General features: G+C 41.2%; 1 protein-coding gene across 2 annotated transcripts in view; it reads left to right on the forward strand.

Annotated features, from left to right (window-relative positions):
- Positions 1-16,814, forward strand: part of LOC126427376 (coatomer subunit beta') — a 174,490-nt gene that overhangs the window by 46,894 nt on the left and 110,782 nt on the right. For both annotated transcript variants that reach the window (XM_050089724.1, XM_050089723.1), the window contains exon 6: positions 5,397-5,559. In XM_050089724.1, coding sequence (XP_049945681.1) covers positions 5,397-5,559 — 163 coding nt within the window. The remainder of the gene's footprint in view (positions 1-5,396; positions 5,560-16,814) is intronic.

Genomic DNA, 16,814 nt, shown 5'->3' on the forward strand with positions numbered 1-16,814 from the left:
GCAGTGGTTTGGGGGTCAGTGGTATGTACGGTACGGGGTGACTGCCTCGGTGTTGTTCTTTGTGACAGTTCGCTGTGTCACTGTGGTACCAACTGCTGTTCAAATTGCTACTGCAGATGCAGTACGACGGGCCAGAGCCGTATGCCGAACACGTTGGGCTTTCCTCTCGTTAGTGCCACGTGGCCATCCGGAGCCGAGTCTTCTTGCGACCGTACATTCCTGTTACCACCTCTGGCAGTAATTACGTGACCTCGTTCAAACTCGCCGTGTCCAATCTCAAAAGTAGTAGGCTACTGTTATGTGACAGGTGCGAAATTTGAAGGGACACCATCTTTCAGATGTAGCAACACATCTTCCAACTTTTGTTTGTCACAGAACTCCTCCTTGGTGTTGCCATTTCCTTTTTTTTTGGTCAGCATATTATGTCTGACTATTTTCGTGCTTGATAATTATACGAATCATTTCATTTCTTTCATCATGGTAACGTGTCATACAGCATAGTTTATTTTTTTTACATTCACAAATAAAATGTTGATTTCTACCCATTGTAGCAATAGAACATAACAATTAACGGAAATGTTGCTGTCGTAATCACTGCTACATATTCTTTTGTAAGTTACCAGACAGGCCAATTTTTGTTAATAGATAAAACTCGGAAGATTGAGGATTACAAAAGTAAAACTCGTACATCATTTTCATAAAATCGTAATGTGTAAAAACCGTTTGATTATATTTTAAAAGAAATATCTAACTTATGTCACTCAGGAAGCAAATGTAGCAGTGTGCTTGAAAATTGTGACATTGTGTTAGGTTTCCATGACCTCTATCGGTGTCATTAAAATTCTACTAAACACACTGCCAGAAAAAAATTAGTATATACTTTTAGAGGAAACAAATTCACTCAAGGTTTGTTGCTGCAACAGTGCATAAAATGATTATATTTACAGGTCAATAGCACAAGCGGTTCTCAGGTACCAGATGGTGTAGCATCTACAGGTGACAATGCAAGTACTGACTGTAGCATCCAATCAATCGTGCAGATGCGAATACTGATCTCGGATACGTTATGCCACACCTGTTCGAACTGTTAACGTAGTTCTGTAAGAGTTGTCGGTTGGCGAGTCAGAGTCACTTCTCGTCACATCGTATCCCGCACGTGCTCGCTCGGAGACGAGTCCAGAGATCGTGCCGGTCAGGAAATTTGCTGCGCACCTCGCAGAGCACGTCGAGATTCGCAGGCAGTGTGTGGGCGAGCATTATCCTGTCGGAACAACACGTTACCTTCCTGTAGCTGTACGACCTGCTGCTGCTACCCTCACAATACGACAGGTCTGTGCTGCGTGGACGTCCGGAACGTCATCTGTGGGTGTGAGAATGTTTACGTGACCACCGATACCGGCACCCTCGCACAGCTGACGAAGCACGTCCGACGCCGTGGCAGTTCTCCAAAAGGACCGTCCCGCCACTAGGAAGGCCACAGTTTGACCCGTTTCAAACTCGACTCGTTCAGTTGGCTGCGGGAAGCCTGAGTGTGTCTCTTGCACCACACTGAGCCTTCTGGCTGTGAACATTCCTGTCAGACGGTAGACACGTATGGTACTCTGGTAGCTATGCCACTACTCTTGTCTGTTGCCGGACGATGTTGATACCATTACTAGTACGTCTACTATCCTCCACATAGCATATGCTGTCACTGGATCAGATAGAAGTCGTCTTTCCAGGAGCACTATTTTTTTTTATTTTATTTATTTATTTATTTATTTATTTTTTTCACTTTAATGCTATAAACACTGAAGTAACCTGTGTTATAGCAGCATTCCTGAGAACATAGACCCCAAGGAAGACAACTGCAGCATGTTCAAAATGTAGGTTATTTTAGTATTTTCAGCTGGCCTCCAGCTACCATTGACATTACCAAAACCGATATAACATGTCAGACCTGTCGAGGCAGGGCACAAAGTAAAGGTTGAGGAGGAGGAGGAGGAGGAGGAGATACTTCAGTGAGAGGAATACTGTCCATCCGGAAGTAAACCAATAAGTTGTTAATGCTTCCAGATGAGTACCAGAGTGGCCGAGCGGTTTTAGGTGCTACAGTCTGGAACCGCTCGACCGCTACGGTCGCGGGTTCAAATCCTGCCTCGGGCATGCGTGTGTGTGATGTCCTTAGGTTAGTTAGGTTTAAGTAGTTCTAAGTTCTAGGGGACTGATGACCTCAGAAGTTAAGTCCTATAGTGCTCAGAGCCATTAGAACCATTTTGAGTACCAGAGTATTAAGGAATAACTGGTAGTCTGTGCACGAGAGAGTGAGAACGCAAGAGAAATTTTTGGAAAAGAAGAAAAATAGTGGAGACTGAAAAATGGAGAAATATGTGCTACGACGAATTGTACTGTCGTAGAAAAAGCAGTTGAGCAGCTACAGTGGGCTGGACACGTGAGGATTTCAGATGGTGCTGTCAGAAAAGTAATGTCAGTAGGTCAGAGGGAAAGTGTCCACAGGGAAGACTGAGAACAAGGGGAGGGGATGGACTGCGTAGAGCAGGGCTTCCCAACCTTTTCAGCTGGTGGACCCCTTCTTCAGTCAAAAATCCATAGCGGACCCCTAGTCTGTTCCCAATGATTTCCCCCCCTCCCCTGGAGTATCAATAGTCTTTGGTTTAGAGATGAATGAAAACAACTTGAAGGTCAAAAATTGACTTACGAAATAGGTAGTGCACTGACAAAGCAAGTTTAAGATTTAATGATGCCTGGGGCCGCATACGTGCCAGCGAGCGCTGTGACTGGTCAACAAAGCTCGCTCCGCGCATGCATAAGAGTTTCAGTGCATCTACCGCCGTGAGCCGGCACACAAACGACCCCTGTATTGTCGCAAAACAGTCGATCGGAGAAGCCGCATTCTCCGGCACTAAACTGTGTATGCGTTCTCACTTAGAAACTGCAAAGGCTGCTTGGGAATACGACCTGAAGTAAAAGTACACATTTTTTTCACATGGAAAAAAGGTAGTGATGAATTTGATTTTCACATTTTTATTCAATAATTCTACTCATTATTTTACACGATTTGGTGAAAGGTGGCCGCGGACCCCCTAGAAAGAGCCAGCGGACCCGTAAGGGGTCCGCAGACCGCACATTGGGAAGCCCTGGCGTAGAGACTTGCAGCGACCGGGATTTGTGAGAAACTGGACGGAAGCTGTATGGGACGGGCTCTGCTGGAGGCAGTTTCTGAGGGCAGTGTGTGATCTGCGCAGTACACCCGAAAGGATTTTAATGTGAACCGTGCATTTGCATGCCAACTCTTCCTCAGCTCCTCGTGTCTTCCCATTTCCAGTCACGTGCAGCCCGATCGGAGCTGCGTGCCGGACTGGGCATCGACCCCCGTGCACTGTTTTCGCTCGGTTCGGGTCTCAACTTGTCCGCAGGCTGCATGTGTGTGTGTATCGGGTTTGTCTGGTGTGACTTCACTGAATGCACAGTCGCATATATTATTTATTACAGAATTCAGAACTGGCCCTGATACTCAGTTCCGGGCTACGACCAGCTCCTCTCCTTTGAATATTTAAGGGATATGTTGAAAGAGAGCTTGATTGTTGAGCTGGCTACAAAAGCATCTCAAACACCTCTTTCCATTCAAAACATATATTTTCTTTTCAGTTAGCAATACAACTTAATTATACGAGGGTTGTCCACAAAGTAAGTTCCGTTTCTATTTCTATCCGCGGCAGCGCTACTCTCGCAGTTCTGAACGTGCGCAGCAGTTACTCTGACGCGAGGAGAAGACGTCCACGCCATTTTCAGATCGCTGCTGCCGTCGTGTGCTTTGTAGTGCTTCTTTATAATGTCAGCCGTAGTTGAAAATGGCGCCGCGTTGGAAATCGGATCTGTGATTTGTTTTGTAAATGCAAAGAAAGTTAAACTGCAGGAAATTCATCGGCAAATCTGCGATGTTTACAGCCAAATGCTGTGAGTGATTCGATGGTTACGAGATGTCAGACTGTTCAGTGAAGGACGTGATAAAGTGCACGATGAAGAACGAAGTGGACGCCTGTCTGAGGTTACTGATGAACTGGTTCACACAGTCGAAGAGAAGATTAAGGACAACTGTAAGTTTACACTTAGTGCCCTTCCTATGGAAGTTACGCAAATCTCGTGCACTACTTCATGAAATTGTTACTGAAAAACTGAAATTTCGAAAACTTTTCTCATATTGGGTACTCAAAATTCTTACTGAACAACACAGAAAAACAGATGGGCAGTGCACTTCAGTTTTTGATGCTGAACAATGAAGAAGGCAATGGTTTTCTTTTTTGGATACAGGGGATGAATCTTGGGTATCATACGAGACCCTGAAACAAAACGGCAATCAATGGAACGCAGGCACACTTCATCCCCTATGAAAGTTAAGCCTAAGCAAATCTTGACACCTCGAAAAGTCGTGCACCATTTTTTGGGACAGAAAAGGCATTTTGCTGATTGGTTTCTTACCACGCTGCCAAACTAAGAAATTGCACTGCACAATACAGAACAAGCGCTGAGGGTTACTGTCAAAAGGTGGTGCCCCCCCCCCCCTCCCCCCCCATACCCAATAGTACAGCCCAGACCTCGCTCCTAGTGACTTTCATCTCTTCTTACACCTATGATCTGTCCTTCGTGGTCAACACTTCAGTGATGATGACGAGCTGAAAGAATGTGTAACCACAACGTCGAATACACAGGCGCCAACCTTCTATGAGGAAGGCATACAAAAACTTGTGCCACGCTATGACAAGTGCCTACAAAATTTTGGAAGCTATGTAGAAAAGTAGTTTAACAGTTGTAGACGTCTGTACAATAAATATTTTTTCTGTGTCTGTACACATTTGTTTTATATAACCAAACAGAACTTACTTTGTGGACGACCCTTGTGTTACATTTCACTCCACCTCAATTACGCCTTCTCCATGAACACACCTCGTGAGACTTTCCACGTACTCCTGCACAGAATAATGCACGCCCACTACGGTGGGTGGAGATGTGCTCTGAATGTCCAGTCCCACTAGGTGGGCAGCTCTGCACGAACAGAAAGCACGGTGGCAGTCTACTGCTTTCGTTCTCCCTCAACGTGAAACCTTCCTCTTTCTTTGCACGGATATTTTCCATCTCTTCCAGAGCCTAAAAGGTGTACAAAGCCATTTTCCATTCTACATGTAACTACACGTATGTATAAGAAAACTTATACCAGGCCTTTTATTTGTTTATATTATTACGCAACAGTTGTTTTCAGGTTTTTGATTGGTTTGTTGTTTAAACTCCTGTATGGCGGTTTTGCCACTCTGTCTGTGATCGAGTAGCTTCAGCTCCCACTGTGCCACAGAACGCGGCAGAAATATTCGGAGATATACACCTTTAACCTGCTGTCGCAGTGTGCTTCCACCCTGAGCTGCCGATTGTGCTGACTGGGTCAGAGGACGGGACGGTGCGCATCTGGCACGCCGGCACGTACCGCCTCGAGTCGTCGCTCAACTACGGCCTCGAGAGGGTCTGGACCATCGCCTGCATGCGGGGCTCCAACAACGTCGCCCTGGGGTAAGTGCTGTCTGTCTGGAGGAAACATTGCACAGAAAGCTATGTCAGTGCAGCCTTTTAAATCAGTTCTAGTGCAGACTCAATGCGAGATGCTTATAATCGTTTCCACATTGAAACTTTGTCTCGAAACGTGGCAGAAAACCCAAAGAGATTCTGATCGTATGTAAAGTATGCCGGTGCAAGACACAATAAATGCCTTCTCTGCGTGATAGCAGTGAAAATTTATCAATGACAGTGCTGCTAAAGCAGAGTTACGAAACACAGCCTTCTGAAGTTTCTTCACCAAAGAAGATGAAGTAAATATTCCAAAATTCAAATTAATAACAGCTGCCAACATGAGTAACTTAGAAGTAGAAATCTTATTGGAGTAGTGAAGCAGCTTAAATTGCTTAATAAAAGCAAGTCTTCGGATCCAGACAGTATACCAATTAGGTTCCTTTTAGAGTATGCTGATGCAACAGCTGCATACTTAACAATCATATACAGCTGTTTGCTCGAGAGATCCGTACCCAAAGACTGGAAAATTGCACAGGTCACACCAATATTCAAGAAAGGCAATAGGAGTAATCCACTGAAGTACAGCTTTGATATGTAGCAGGACCTCGGGACATATATTGCGTTTGTACATTATGAATTACCTCGAAGAGAACAGTCTGTTGATACACAGTCCATACAGATTTAGAAAACGTTGCTCTTATGAAACACAACTAGCTCTTTACTTACACGAAGTGTCGAGTGCTGTCGGCGAGGGATTTCAAATTGATCCTATATTTCTTGGTTTCCAGAAGGTTTTTGACACTGTATCTCGCAAGTGACTTGTAACCAAATTGTGTGCATATGGAATATTGTTTCTGTTATGTGACTCGGTTTGTGGTTTCCTGTCATAGAGGTCACAGTTCATAATAACTGAGGGGAAGTCATCGAGTAAAACAGAAGTGATTTCTGGCATTCTCCAAGGTAGTGGTATAGGCCCTTCACTGTTCCTTATTTATTTAGGAGCCAACCTGAGCAGCAGTCTTGTTTTTTGCAGTTGTTTGTAGATGAGGCTGTCCTCACAGGCTCAAAACTAACAGCAAAACGATTTAGATAAGATATCTGTATTGTCTGCAAATTGAGAATTGACTATAAATAATGAAAAGTGAGAGGTCATCTACATGAGGAATCTGTTGAACTTCAGTTACATGATAAATCAATCAAATCTAAAGGCCATAAATTCAACTAAATATCTAGGAATTACAATTACGAATAACTTAATTTGGAAAGAACACTCAGACAATCCCCCCCATGAACCATGGACCTTGCCGTTGGTGGGGAGGCTTGTGTGCCTCAGCGATACAGATAGCCGTACCGTAGGTGCAACCACAACGGAGGGGTATCTGTTGAGAGGTCAGACAAACGTGTGGTTCCTGAAGAGGGGCAGCAGCCTTTTCAGTAGTTGCAAGGGCAACAGTCTGGATGATTGACTGATCTGGCCTTGTAACAATAACCAAAACGACCTTGCTGTGCTGGTACTGCGAACGGCTGAAAGCAAGGGGAAACTACAGCCGTAATTTTTCCCGAGGGCATGCAGCTTTACTGTATGATTACATGATGATGGCGTCCTCTTGGGTAAAATATTCCGGAGGTAAAATAGTCCCCCATTCGGATCTCCGGGCGGGGACTACTCAAGAGGATGTCGTTATCAGGAGAAAGAAAACTGGCGTTCTACGGATCGGAGCGTGGAATGTCAGATCCCTTAATCGGGCAGGTAGGTTAGAAAATTTAAAAAGGGAAATGGATAGGTTGAAGTTAGATATAGTGGGAATTAGTGAAGTTCGGTGGCAGGAGGAACAAGACTTCTGGTCAGGTGACTACAGGGTTATAAACACAAAATCAAATAGGGGTAATGCAGGAGTAGGTTTAATAATGAATAGGAAAATAGGAATGCGGGTAAGCTACTACAAACAGCATAGTGAACGCATTATTGTGGCCAAGATAGATACGAAGCCCACACCTGCTACAGTAGTACAAGTTTATATGCCAACTAGCTCTGCAGATCACGAAGAAATTGAAGAAATGTATGATGAAATAAAAGAAATTATTCAGATTGTGAAGGGAGACGAAAATTTAATAGTCATGGGTGACTGGAATTCGAGTGTAGGAAAAGGGAGAGAAGGAAACATAGTAGGTGAATATGGATTGGGGGACAGAAATGAAAGAGGAAGCCGCCTTGTAGAATTTTGCGCAGAGCACAACATAATCATAACTAACACTTGGTTTAAGAATCATGAAAGAAGGTTGTATACATGGAAGAACCCTGGAGATACTAAAAGGTATCAGATAGATTATATAATGGTAAGACAGAGATTTAGGAACCAGGTTTTAAATTGTAAGACATTTCCAGGGGCAGATGTGGACTCTGACCACAATCTATTGGTTATGACCTGTAGATTAAAACTGAAGAAACTGCAAAAAGGTGGGAATTTAAGGAGATGGGACCTGGATAAACTAAAAGAACCAGAGGTTGTACAGAGATTCAGGGAGAGCATAAGGGAGCAATTGACAGGAATGGGGGAAATAAATACAGTAGAAGAAGAATGGGTAGCTTTGAGGGATGAAGTAGTGAAGGCAGCAGAGGATCAAGTAGGTAAAAAGACGACGGCTAGTAGAAATCCGTGGGTAACAGAAGAAATACTGAATTTAATTGATGAAAGGAGAAAATATAAAAATGCAGTAAGTGAAACGGGCAAAAAGGAATACAAACGTCTCAAAAATGAGATCGACAGGAAGTGCAAAATGGCTAAGCAGGGATGGCTAGAGGACAAATGTAAGGATGCAGAGGCCTATCTCACTAGGGGTAAGATAGATACCGCCTACAGGAAAATTAAAGAGACCTTTGGAGATAAGAGAACGACTTGTATGAATATCAAGAGCTCAGATGGAAACCCAGTTCTAAGCAAAGAAGGGATAGCAGAAAGGTGGAAGGAGTATATAGAGGGTCTATACAAGGGCGATGTACTTGAGGACAATATTATGGAAATGGAAGAGGATGTAGATGAAGATGAAATGGGAGATATGATACTGCGTGAAGAGTTTGACAGAGCACTGAAAGACCTGAGTCGAAACAAGGCCCCCGGAGTAGACAATATTCCATTGGATCTACTGACGGTCGTGGGAGAGCCAGTCCTGACAAAACTCTACCATCTGGTGAGCAAGATGTATGAAACAGGCAAAATACCCTCAGACTTCAAGAAGAATATAATAATTCCAATCCCAAAGAAAGCAGGTGTTGACAGATGTCAAAATTACCGAACTATCAGCTTAATAAGTCACAGCTGCAAAATACTAAAACGAATTCTTTACAGACGAATGGAAAAACTAGTAGAAGCCAACCTCGGGGAAGATCAGTTTGGATTCCGTAGAAACACTGGAACACGTGAGGCAATACTGACCTTACGACTTATCTTAGAAGAAAGATTAAGGAAAGGCAACCCTACGTTTCTAGCATTTGTAGACTTAGAGAAAGCTTTTGACAACGTTGACTGGAATACTGTCTTTCAAATTCTAAAGGTGGCAGGGGTAAAATACAGGGAGCGAAAGGCTATTTACAATTTGTACAGAAACCAGATGGCAGTTATAAGAGTCGAGGGACATGAAAGGGAAGCAGTGGTTGGGAAGGGAGTAAGACAGGGTTGTAGCCTCTCCCCGATGTTGTTCAATCTGTATATTGAGCAAGCAGTAAAGGAAACAAAAGAAAAATTAGGAGTAGGTATTAAAATTCATGGAGAAGAAATAAAAACTTTGAGGTTCGCCGATGGCATTTTAATTCTGTCAGAGACAGCAAAGGACTTGGAAGAGCAGTTGAATGGAATGGACAGTGTCTTGAAAGGAGGATATAAGATGAATATCAACAAAAGCAAAACAAGGATAATGGAATGTAGTCTAATTAAGTCGGGTGATGCTGAAGGAATTAGATTAGGAAATGAGGCACTTAAAGTAGTAAATGAGTTTTGCTATTTGGGGAGCAAAATAACTGATGATGGTCGAAGTAGAGAGGATATAAAATGTAGGCTGGCAATGGCAAGGAAAGCGTTTCTGAAGAAGAGAAATTTGTTAACATCCAGTATTGATTTAAGTGTCAGGAAGTCATTTCTGAAAGTATTCGTATGGAGTGTAGCCATGTATGGAAGTGAAACATGGACGATAAATAGTTTGGACAAGAAGAGAATAGAAGCTTTCGAAATATGGTGCTACAAAAGAATGCTGAAGATTAGATGGGTAGATCACATAACTAATGAGGAAGTATTGAATAGGATTGGGGAGAAGAGAAGTTTGTGGCACAACTTGACCAGAAGAAGGGATCGGTTGGTAGGACATGTTCTGAGGCATCAAGGGATCACCAATTTAGTATTGGAGGGCAGCGTGGAGGGTAAAAATCGTAGAGGGAGACCAAGAGATGAATACACTAAGCAGATTCAGAAGGATGTAGGTTGCAGTAGGTACTGGGAGATGAAAAAGCTTGCACAGGATAGAGTAGCATGGAGAGCTACATCAAACCAGTCTCAGGACTGAAGACCACAACAACAACAACAACTCAGACAATGTTGCTGGAAGGCAACATTTTATGGGAGAACACTTACAAGATACGACAAATCTCCTCAAGAGAGTGCATACACTACACTTGGCTGACCTCTTTTGGAGTACTGCTGTGTGGTGTGCAATCCTTACCATACAAGATAAATGGAGTACATAGAGAAAGTTCAAAGAAGGGCAGTATGGTTTGTATTACTGAGAATAGGGGAGGGAGTGTCACAGACACAGTACAGCATTTGTGATGGAAATTATTAAAACAAAGGTGTTTTTTTGTTGTGATTGGATCTTCACACAAAATTTCAATCACAAGCTTTCTCCTCCACATGTGGAAACATTATGTCGATGCAGATCTACGTGAGGAGAAACGATAATCTTAATAAAATAAGGGAAATCAGAGCTCGCACGAAAAGATGTAAGTTTTCGTTGATCTGTGTGCTGTGGGAGAGTGGAACGATATCAATTAATGTGAAAGTGGTTCGATGAATCCTATGCGAGGCACTTAAGTGTGATTTGCAGAGTAGCCGTGTGGATGTAGATAAGTTTACTGATACAGGAAATCGGCTTTGATATGTGATGTAATTAATTTGCTGTATGTGATGTCACAGGTGTGAAAACAGAAAAACAACAGAATGCAAATTATATTGATTGTGCATCTGTACCATCTTGTTTTGGAGTGTAAGGTTGTGCTGACTGACTGATCTCTAGCATTGGGTGATGTCTGGCTTGGTTTGAAGAAGAACTCTGATTGCAAGTTGGCAAAGCCAGTGAATGTGATATGATAAAAATAACTATATTGTATATTATGTGGTGTATGACTACAAACTTCTGGCTGCCATCTGTCTGTCCCACGGGCCACGAGCGGTCGCAGGGCCGGAGCTTCGCCGTGCACGGGCACGACAGCGTAAATGGCAATATACAAACTGTCAATATACTTCCGTGCACACCGAGGAAAAAAGTGCCAGACGGATGCTGGACCCCAATTTGCGGACAGGTGTCATTCATCGAGCCACATAGTCCACAAATGAGAAGCTCATTTTCGAAAGATACCAAATCCATAAAATTTAATCTAACAGGGAAGACAAAAAATGTTCCACAAGCACAGTAACGTCAGAACTTGTTTGGTAGCTTTATTGTTACCGTATTTACTCGAATCTAAGCTGCACTTTTTTCCGGTTTTTGTAATACAAAAAACTGCCTGCAGCTTAGAATCGAGTGCAAAGTAAGCGGAAGTTCTGAAAAATGTTGGTAGGTGCCGCCACAACTAACTACTGCCGTCGAATATACGTAGCGCTACACAGGCATGCTTTGTAAATAAATTTTAAAAAAAGATGGGAGACGAGCTTTCTTCTCCGCTCTGAGTTTCGACCACTGCATTTTCATACATCATCCAACGAAGTAAATACAAATTCCGTATTGTTCATCTTCAAATGTAGCAGCATTTGAATGTACTACAAAAATCCGACTGGCAAGACTGTTTGGGATGTTTGCCAATATGGCCAACTCTACGTTCTGAATTTTTTCCTACCTGTTGCTAATAGGAACTTTTATGAATTGTGAATCACATGCAGTATTCTCTTCACCATAAGAATAATATGAATATAAACACTTTGCCATGTATTATTTCGTGTTTGCTGCTATCTCATTTAAATCCTGTCTGCCTAATAAACTGCAAAACTAGAGTGAGACAACAGCAAACGCCGAAGAATATACGTATCATGTCACGTTTATATTCGTATTATTCTTATGCCTAATAGTGATACACTCAGAAATGAAGCACGGCAATTGACAAAATTTTTAAATCTAAGATGACTCTAATTTCAGTGCAGAATGTAATGTACTAAAGAGGCGTCTGCAAAGATTTTCAAACGGAGAAAATTTTTCGCTTAACTCTTGTTCAGAACATCTTCTATCATACACAGTCTATTATTTGGTTCTTGTTGATCATAATCAAAGGAAGCAGCAGTGTAGGTAACAACAAATAGCAGTATCTTGCCACTGTTTCGCTAATGAGATGATTCCTCTTTTTTTAAAAATTGTAAACGGCGGTAGCGCGCACAAAAGCAAGCCATGCCACGAGCGACAACAGGCCGTAAACACTCACTCATTATCAGAATGTGACACAATGCGTGACACAGTACAGTAATGCATTTTCAGCTTAGAGTGACGTAAACATCTATAACAAAGAGAATGGCACTTATCAGATCAAAGAAAAATAAGAAATAGATTCAAACCAAATGAAGCACGTGAAAAAGGAAGGGTAACCGTATAAATACAGACGGAGCGCTTGTAATATGGACCAACTTGTTTCGTTTTGGAGGTGCGGTTCAAAACTTTTCTTCCCCTTGAATTTCGAGTCTCAAATTTCAGGTGCGGCTTAGATTCGGGAAAATTTTTTTTCCTTGATTTTGAGTCTCATTTTTCAGGTGCGGCTTAGATTCGAGTGCAGCTTAGATTCGAGTAAATACGGTATATTCAGACAGATGTTGACTCATTACTCCAAGTATTTCTGTTAAATGTTTGTCTGTTTAATTGTTATTGCATAAATAAAATGGATTTGGTACCTTTTGGCAGAAAATTGTGTTAAATTTGTTAACTGTTGTTCTGAAGTTTCTGTTTGTGATTTGCAGTATTCATCTGACATATCAAACTCCATAATTCATTTAAAAACACACAATGAACATAAAAAAATGACAGACTCTTCCTTACAACATACAGTGTCATGTAAACAAATGTCGGCCATGTTGTTTGTGTAATTTCATTACCAAAGACACTGGCCGCTGGGATTTGTTACTTCTTGGAAACAAAATAAGACTGGATTTGATGCTCGTCACCACGAGCAGCAAGTCTTAAGGGGAAATACGTAACAGATATGTTATATTTTGGCACACACAAGTTCTTATTAGAGAGGTAATGGCTCTGAGTAATGCTGTCACCTGTTATTTAATTTTTCAAATTTTCCGATTTGGTACCTTTCGAAAATGAACTTCTCAAATATCGTCCTACCTACTGCAAAATTCTGCTGGTTCTTTACTGTGATACCGGGTGGGGAAGTAAAGCTTCATTGGGAGCTAAGACCTCGTATTATTCAGTCTCGCTCACCTTATTTCGGCACACTCGGCAACCTCTTCTGGTCGAACTTCTATTCTCGAAGTGTTGCGCTTACTGCTGCAAGTTAAGAGTACAGATCTGACATCCTATTCTCAAAATATGTACGATGCTTCTGATAATGACGTACCGTATATTTTACTGGCATTTACAGTGATTATGCGTACAGAAGTGTAATATTATTTGGGACATCGTAGTTATTTTGAAGAGGTTTAAGTCCACAAACACTCTGTCTTATTTAACACATTCCAACTGATTGAATTTATAACAAGTTTGTCGTGTCCCTGTTATGTCGTTAACATTGCCACAGCTGCTCTTTCCCTACGGCTCGCACCGTATTGCCGAGGCAAGACCCGACAACAGCCTTACCGGCAGGTGCCGCATACTCGGTGCTACTTTCATCGTCATCCCGGCTCGCAGATACGCTGTGTCCATCCATTTTGTGATAAATGCTCATAAATAAAACGTACATTCCAAAATGTAGATTATTTAATTCATTACAAAACTAAACTTTTTATAGTTGCGAACATCGTACGTCAGTTTGAAAAATGCTCAGTTTGAAAAATGCTTGTGCAACACATCTCTTACCCAGTAGTTTGCAATAAATATAGGCATCTGCCCTCTAGTGTTACAAGTCTTGTGCCGAGGAAACACATTGTAATGAAGTGAAATGTCTGTTTTATATTTTAGAAATTTTGAAGTATTTTGTATGATGGCATTGTGCTACACCCAGAAGAATTTTAATCAAACAATAGAATTTTTGATATTTTTAATTAATAATCATCTTTGTTGCAAGATCACTTGTTCCAGGGTATTTTGTTGCTAACGACCCAACACCTTTTGCTTCATACCAGAATGTTTCCTTTTATTTTCCTCCCATGTAAAACACTCACGTGACACTGTCTCCACCACCTGGGATTTGTAAATATTTAACAATCTGCAGAAAATATTGCATTGTTGTTTAGTCAGTTACAACTGCTTTTCTCTGTACTGCATTAATGTTGTATTGTAAGTTGATTTGTTTCTTGTTTAACTGTGAAATGTGTTATATTACATTACTTAAAATTTAAATCTGGTACATTGCTTTTGATTTTTTACATGCATTTGAATGTCTCTCTCTATGTCTACACACGGATACTGTGCAAATCACATTTAAGTGCCTGGCAGAGGGTTCATCGAACCACACTCACAATAACTCTGTATTAGTCCAATCTCATTCAGTGTGCAGAAAAACAAACACATATATCTCTCCGTGTGAGCTCTGCTTTCCCTTATTTCATTACGATGATCATTTCTCCCTGTATAGGGAGCATTCAGAGGAGAAAGTTGGCGATCAAAATTTCGTGAGAAGATTCCGCCTCAACAAAAAAGTCTTTGTTTTAATAATTTGAGTGACACCCTCTCCCCTATTTCGTGACAATGCAAAGTGTACTGCTTTTTTTGAATTTTCTGGATGTACTCCGTCAGTCCTGTCTGGTAAGTATCCCACACCGTGCAGCAGTAGTCTAAAAGAGGACAGAGAAGCATGGTGAAGGCAGTCTCTTCAGTACGTTTTCTCTGTGTTCCTTCCAATTTAAGTTAATCGTAATTGTAATTGCGAGGTATTTATTTGAATTTACGGCCTTTAGATTTGACATGTTCATCGTGTAACCAAAGTTTAATGGATTCCTTTTAGCACTCATGTGGATGACCTCACACTTTTTGTTATTTAGTCAGATGCCAATTTTTGCACCATACAGATGTCTCATCTAAATCGTTTTGCAATTTGTTTTGATCTTCTGATTACTTTATTTGTCAATAAAATACAGCAACATCTGCAAACAACCTAAGATGCCTGCTTAGTTTCTCCTAAATCATTTATGTAGATAAAGAACAGCAAAGGGCCTATAAAACTACCTTGGTTAACCCCAAAAATCGCTTCTGTTTTACTCGATGACTTTCCGTCAGTTACTACGAACTGTGACCTCTCTGACAGGAAATCACAAATCCAGTCATGTAACTGACAGATATTCCATAAGCACACAATTTCACTACAAGCCGCTTGTGTGGGACTAAGTGTCAAAAGCCTTCCGGAAATCTAGAAATACAGAATCAATTTGAAACCCTCTGTCAGTAGCACTCAACACTTCATGTGAGTAAACAGCTAGTTGTGTTTCACAAGAATGGTGTTTTCTAAATTCGTGTTCACTGTTTGTCAATAGATTGTTCTCTTCGAGATAATGCATAATGTTCAAATACAATATATGTTAAAAAATCCTGCTGCATATTGAAGTTGATTACACGGACCTGTAATTTAGTGGCGTACTCCTTCTGTGCAACTTTCCAATCTTTGGGTACGGATCTTTTGTTGAGCAAATGGGTGTATATGATTGTTAACTATGAAGATTGCATCAACATGTTCTGAAAGGAACCTAATTGGTATACAGTCTGGACCGGAAGACTTGCTTGTATTAAGTGATTTAAGTTGCTTCTCTACTCTGAGAATATCTATTTCTATGTTGCTCATGTTTGCAGATGTTCTTGCTTCAAATTCTGGAATATTTACTTCTTTATCTTTGGTGAAGGAATTTTGGAAGGCTGTGTTTAGTAACTCTGCTTTAGCAACTCTGCTTTAGCAGCACTGTCATCAACTGTATTTCCATTGCTCTCGTGCAGAGAAGGCATTGATTGTGTCTTGCTGCTAGCATACTTCACATACGACCAGAATCTCTTTGTATTTACTGCCAAATTTTGAGATAAAGTTACGATGTGAAAATTATTATAAGCATCTCGCATTGAAGTCTGTGCTAAATTTCGAGCTTCTGTAAAAGATCGCCAATCTTGGAGATTATGTGTCTGTTTAAACTTGGCTTTTTCTTTTCTCTGTTGTCTCTGCAAGAGCATTCTGACCTGTTTTGTGTACCATGAGGATCAGCTCTGTCATTAAGTTATTTGGTGTAAATTTCTCAATTGCTGCTGCTGCTGATACTGTTTCTTAGAATTCAAGCCACATCTGGTCTAAACTTACATTGTTAAGCTGGAAGGAGTGAAATTCTGTCTCGGGAAGGTGTCAAGTGAACTTCTGTCTGCGTTTTTTAATAGGTACATTTTTCATTTACTTTTGGAGGTTTTTGGGGTTACAGTATTCAATCTCACTACAACCACACTGTGTTCACTAATCCCTGTATCCATTTTGATGCTTGTTATTAGCTCAGGATTATTTGTTGCTAAGAGGTCAAGTCCGTTTTCACAACCTTCTACTATTCGTGTGGGCTCATGAATTAACTGCTCGAACTAATTTTCAGAGAATGCAGTTGTCACAGTTTCAGATAATGATTTAGGCATACTTCCAGATTTAAACATGTATTTTTGTCAACATATCGAGGGTAAATTAAAGTCACCACCAACTATAATTGTATGAGTTGGGTACATGTTTGAGATTAAACTCAAGTTTTCTTTGAACCTTTCAGCAGCTGTACATCTGAATTGGGAGGTCAGTAAAAGGATCCAATCATTATTTTTTTCTGGTTGTGAAGAATGACCTCGGCTCATACAATCTCACAGGAACTATCTACTTCAATTTCGTGACAAGATATGCT

This window comes from Schistocerca serialis, chromosome 11 (genome assembly GCF_023864345.2).
Source record: "Schistocerca serialis cubense isolate TAMUIC-IGC-003099 chromosome 11, iqSchSeri2.2, whole genome shotgun sequence".
NCBI lineage: Eukaryota > Metazoa > Arthropoda > Insecta > Orthoptera > Acrididae > Schistocerca > Schistocerca serialis.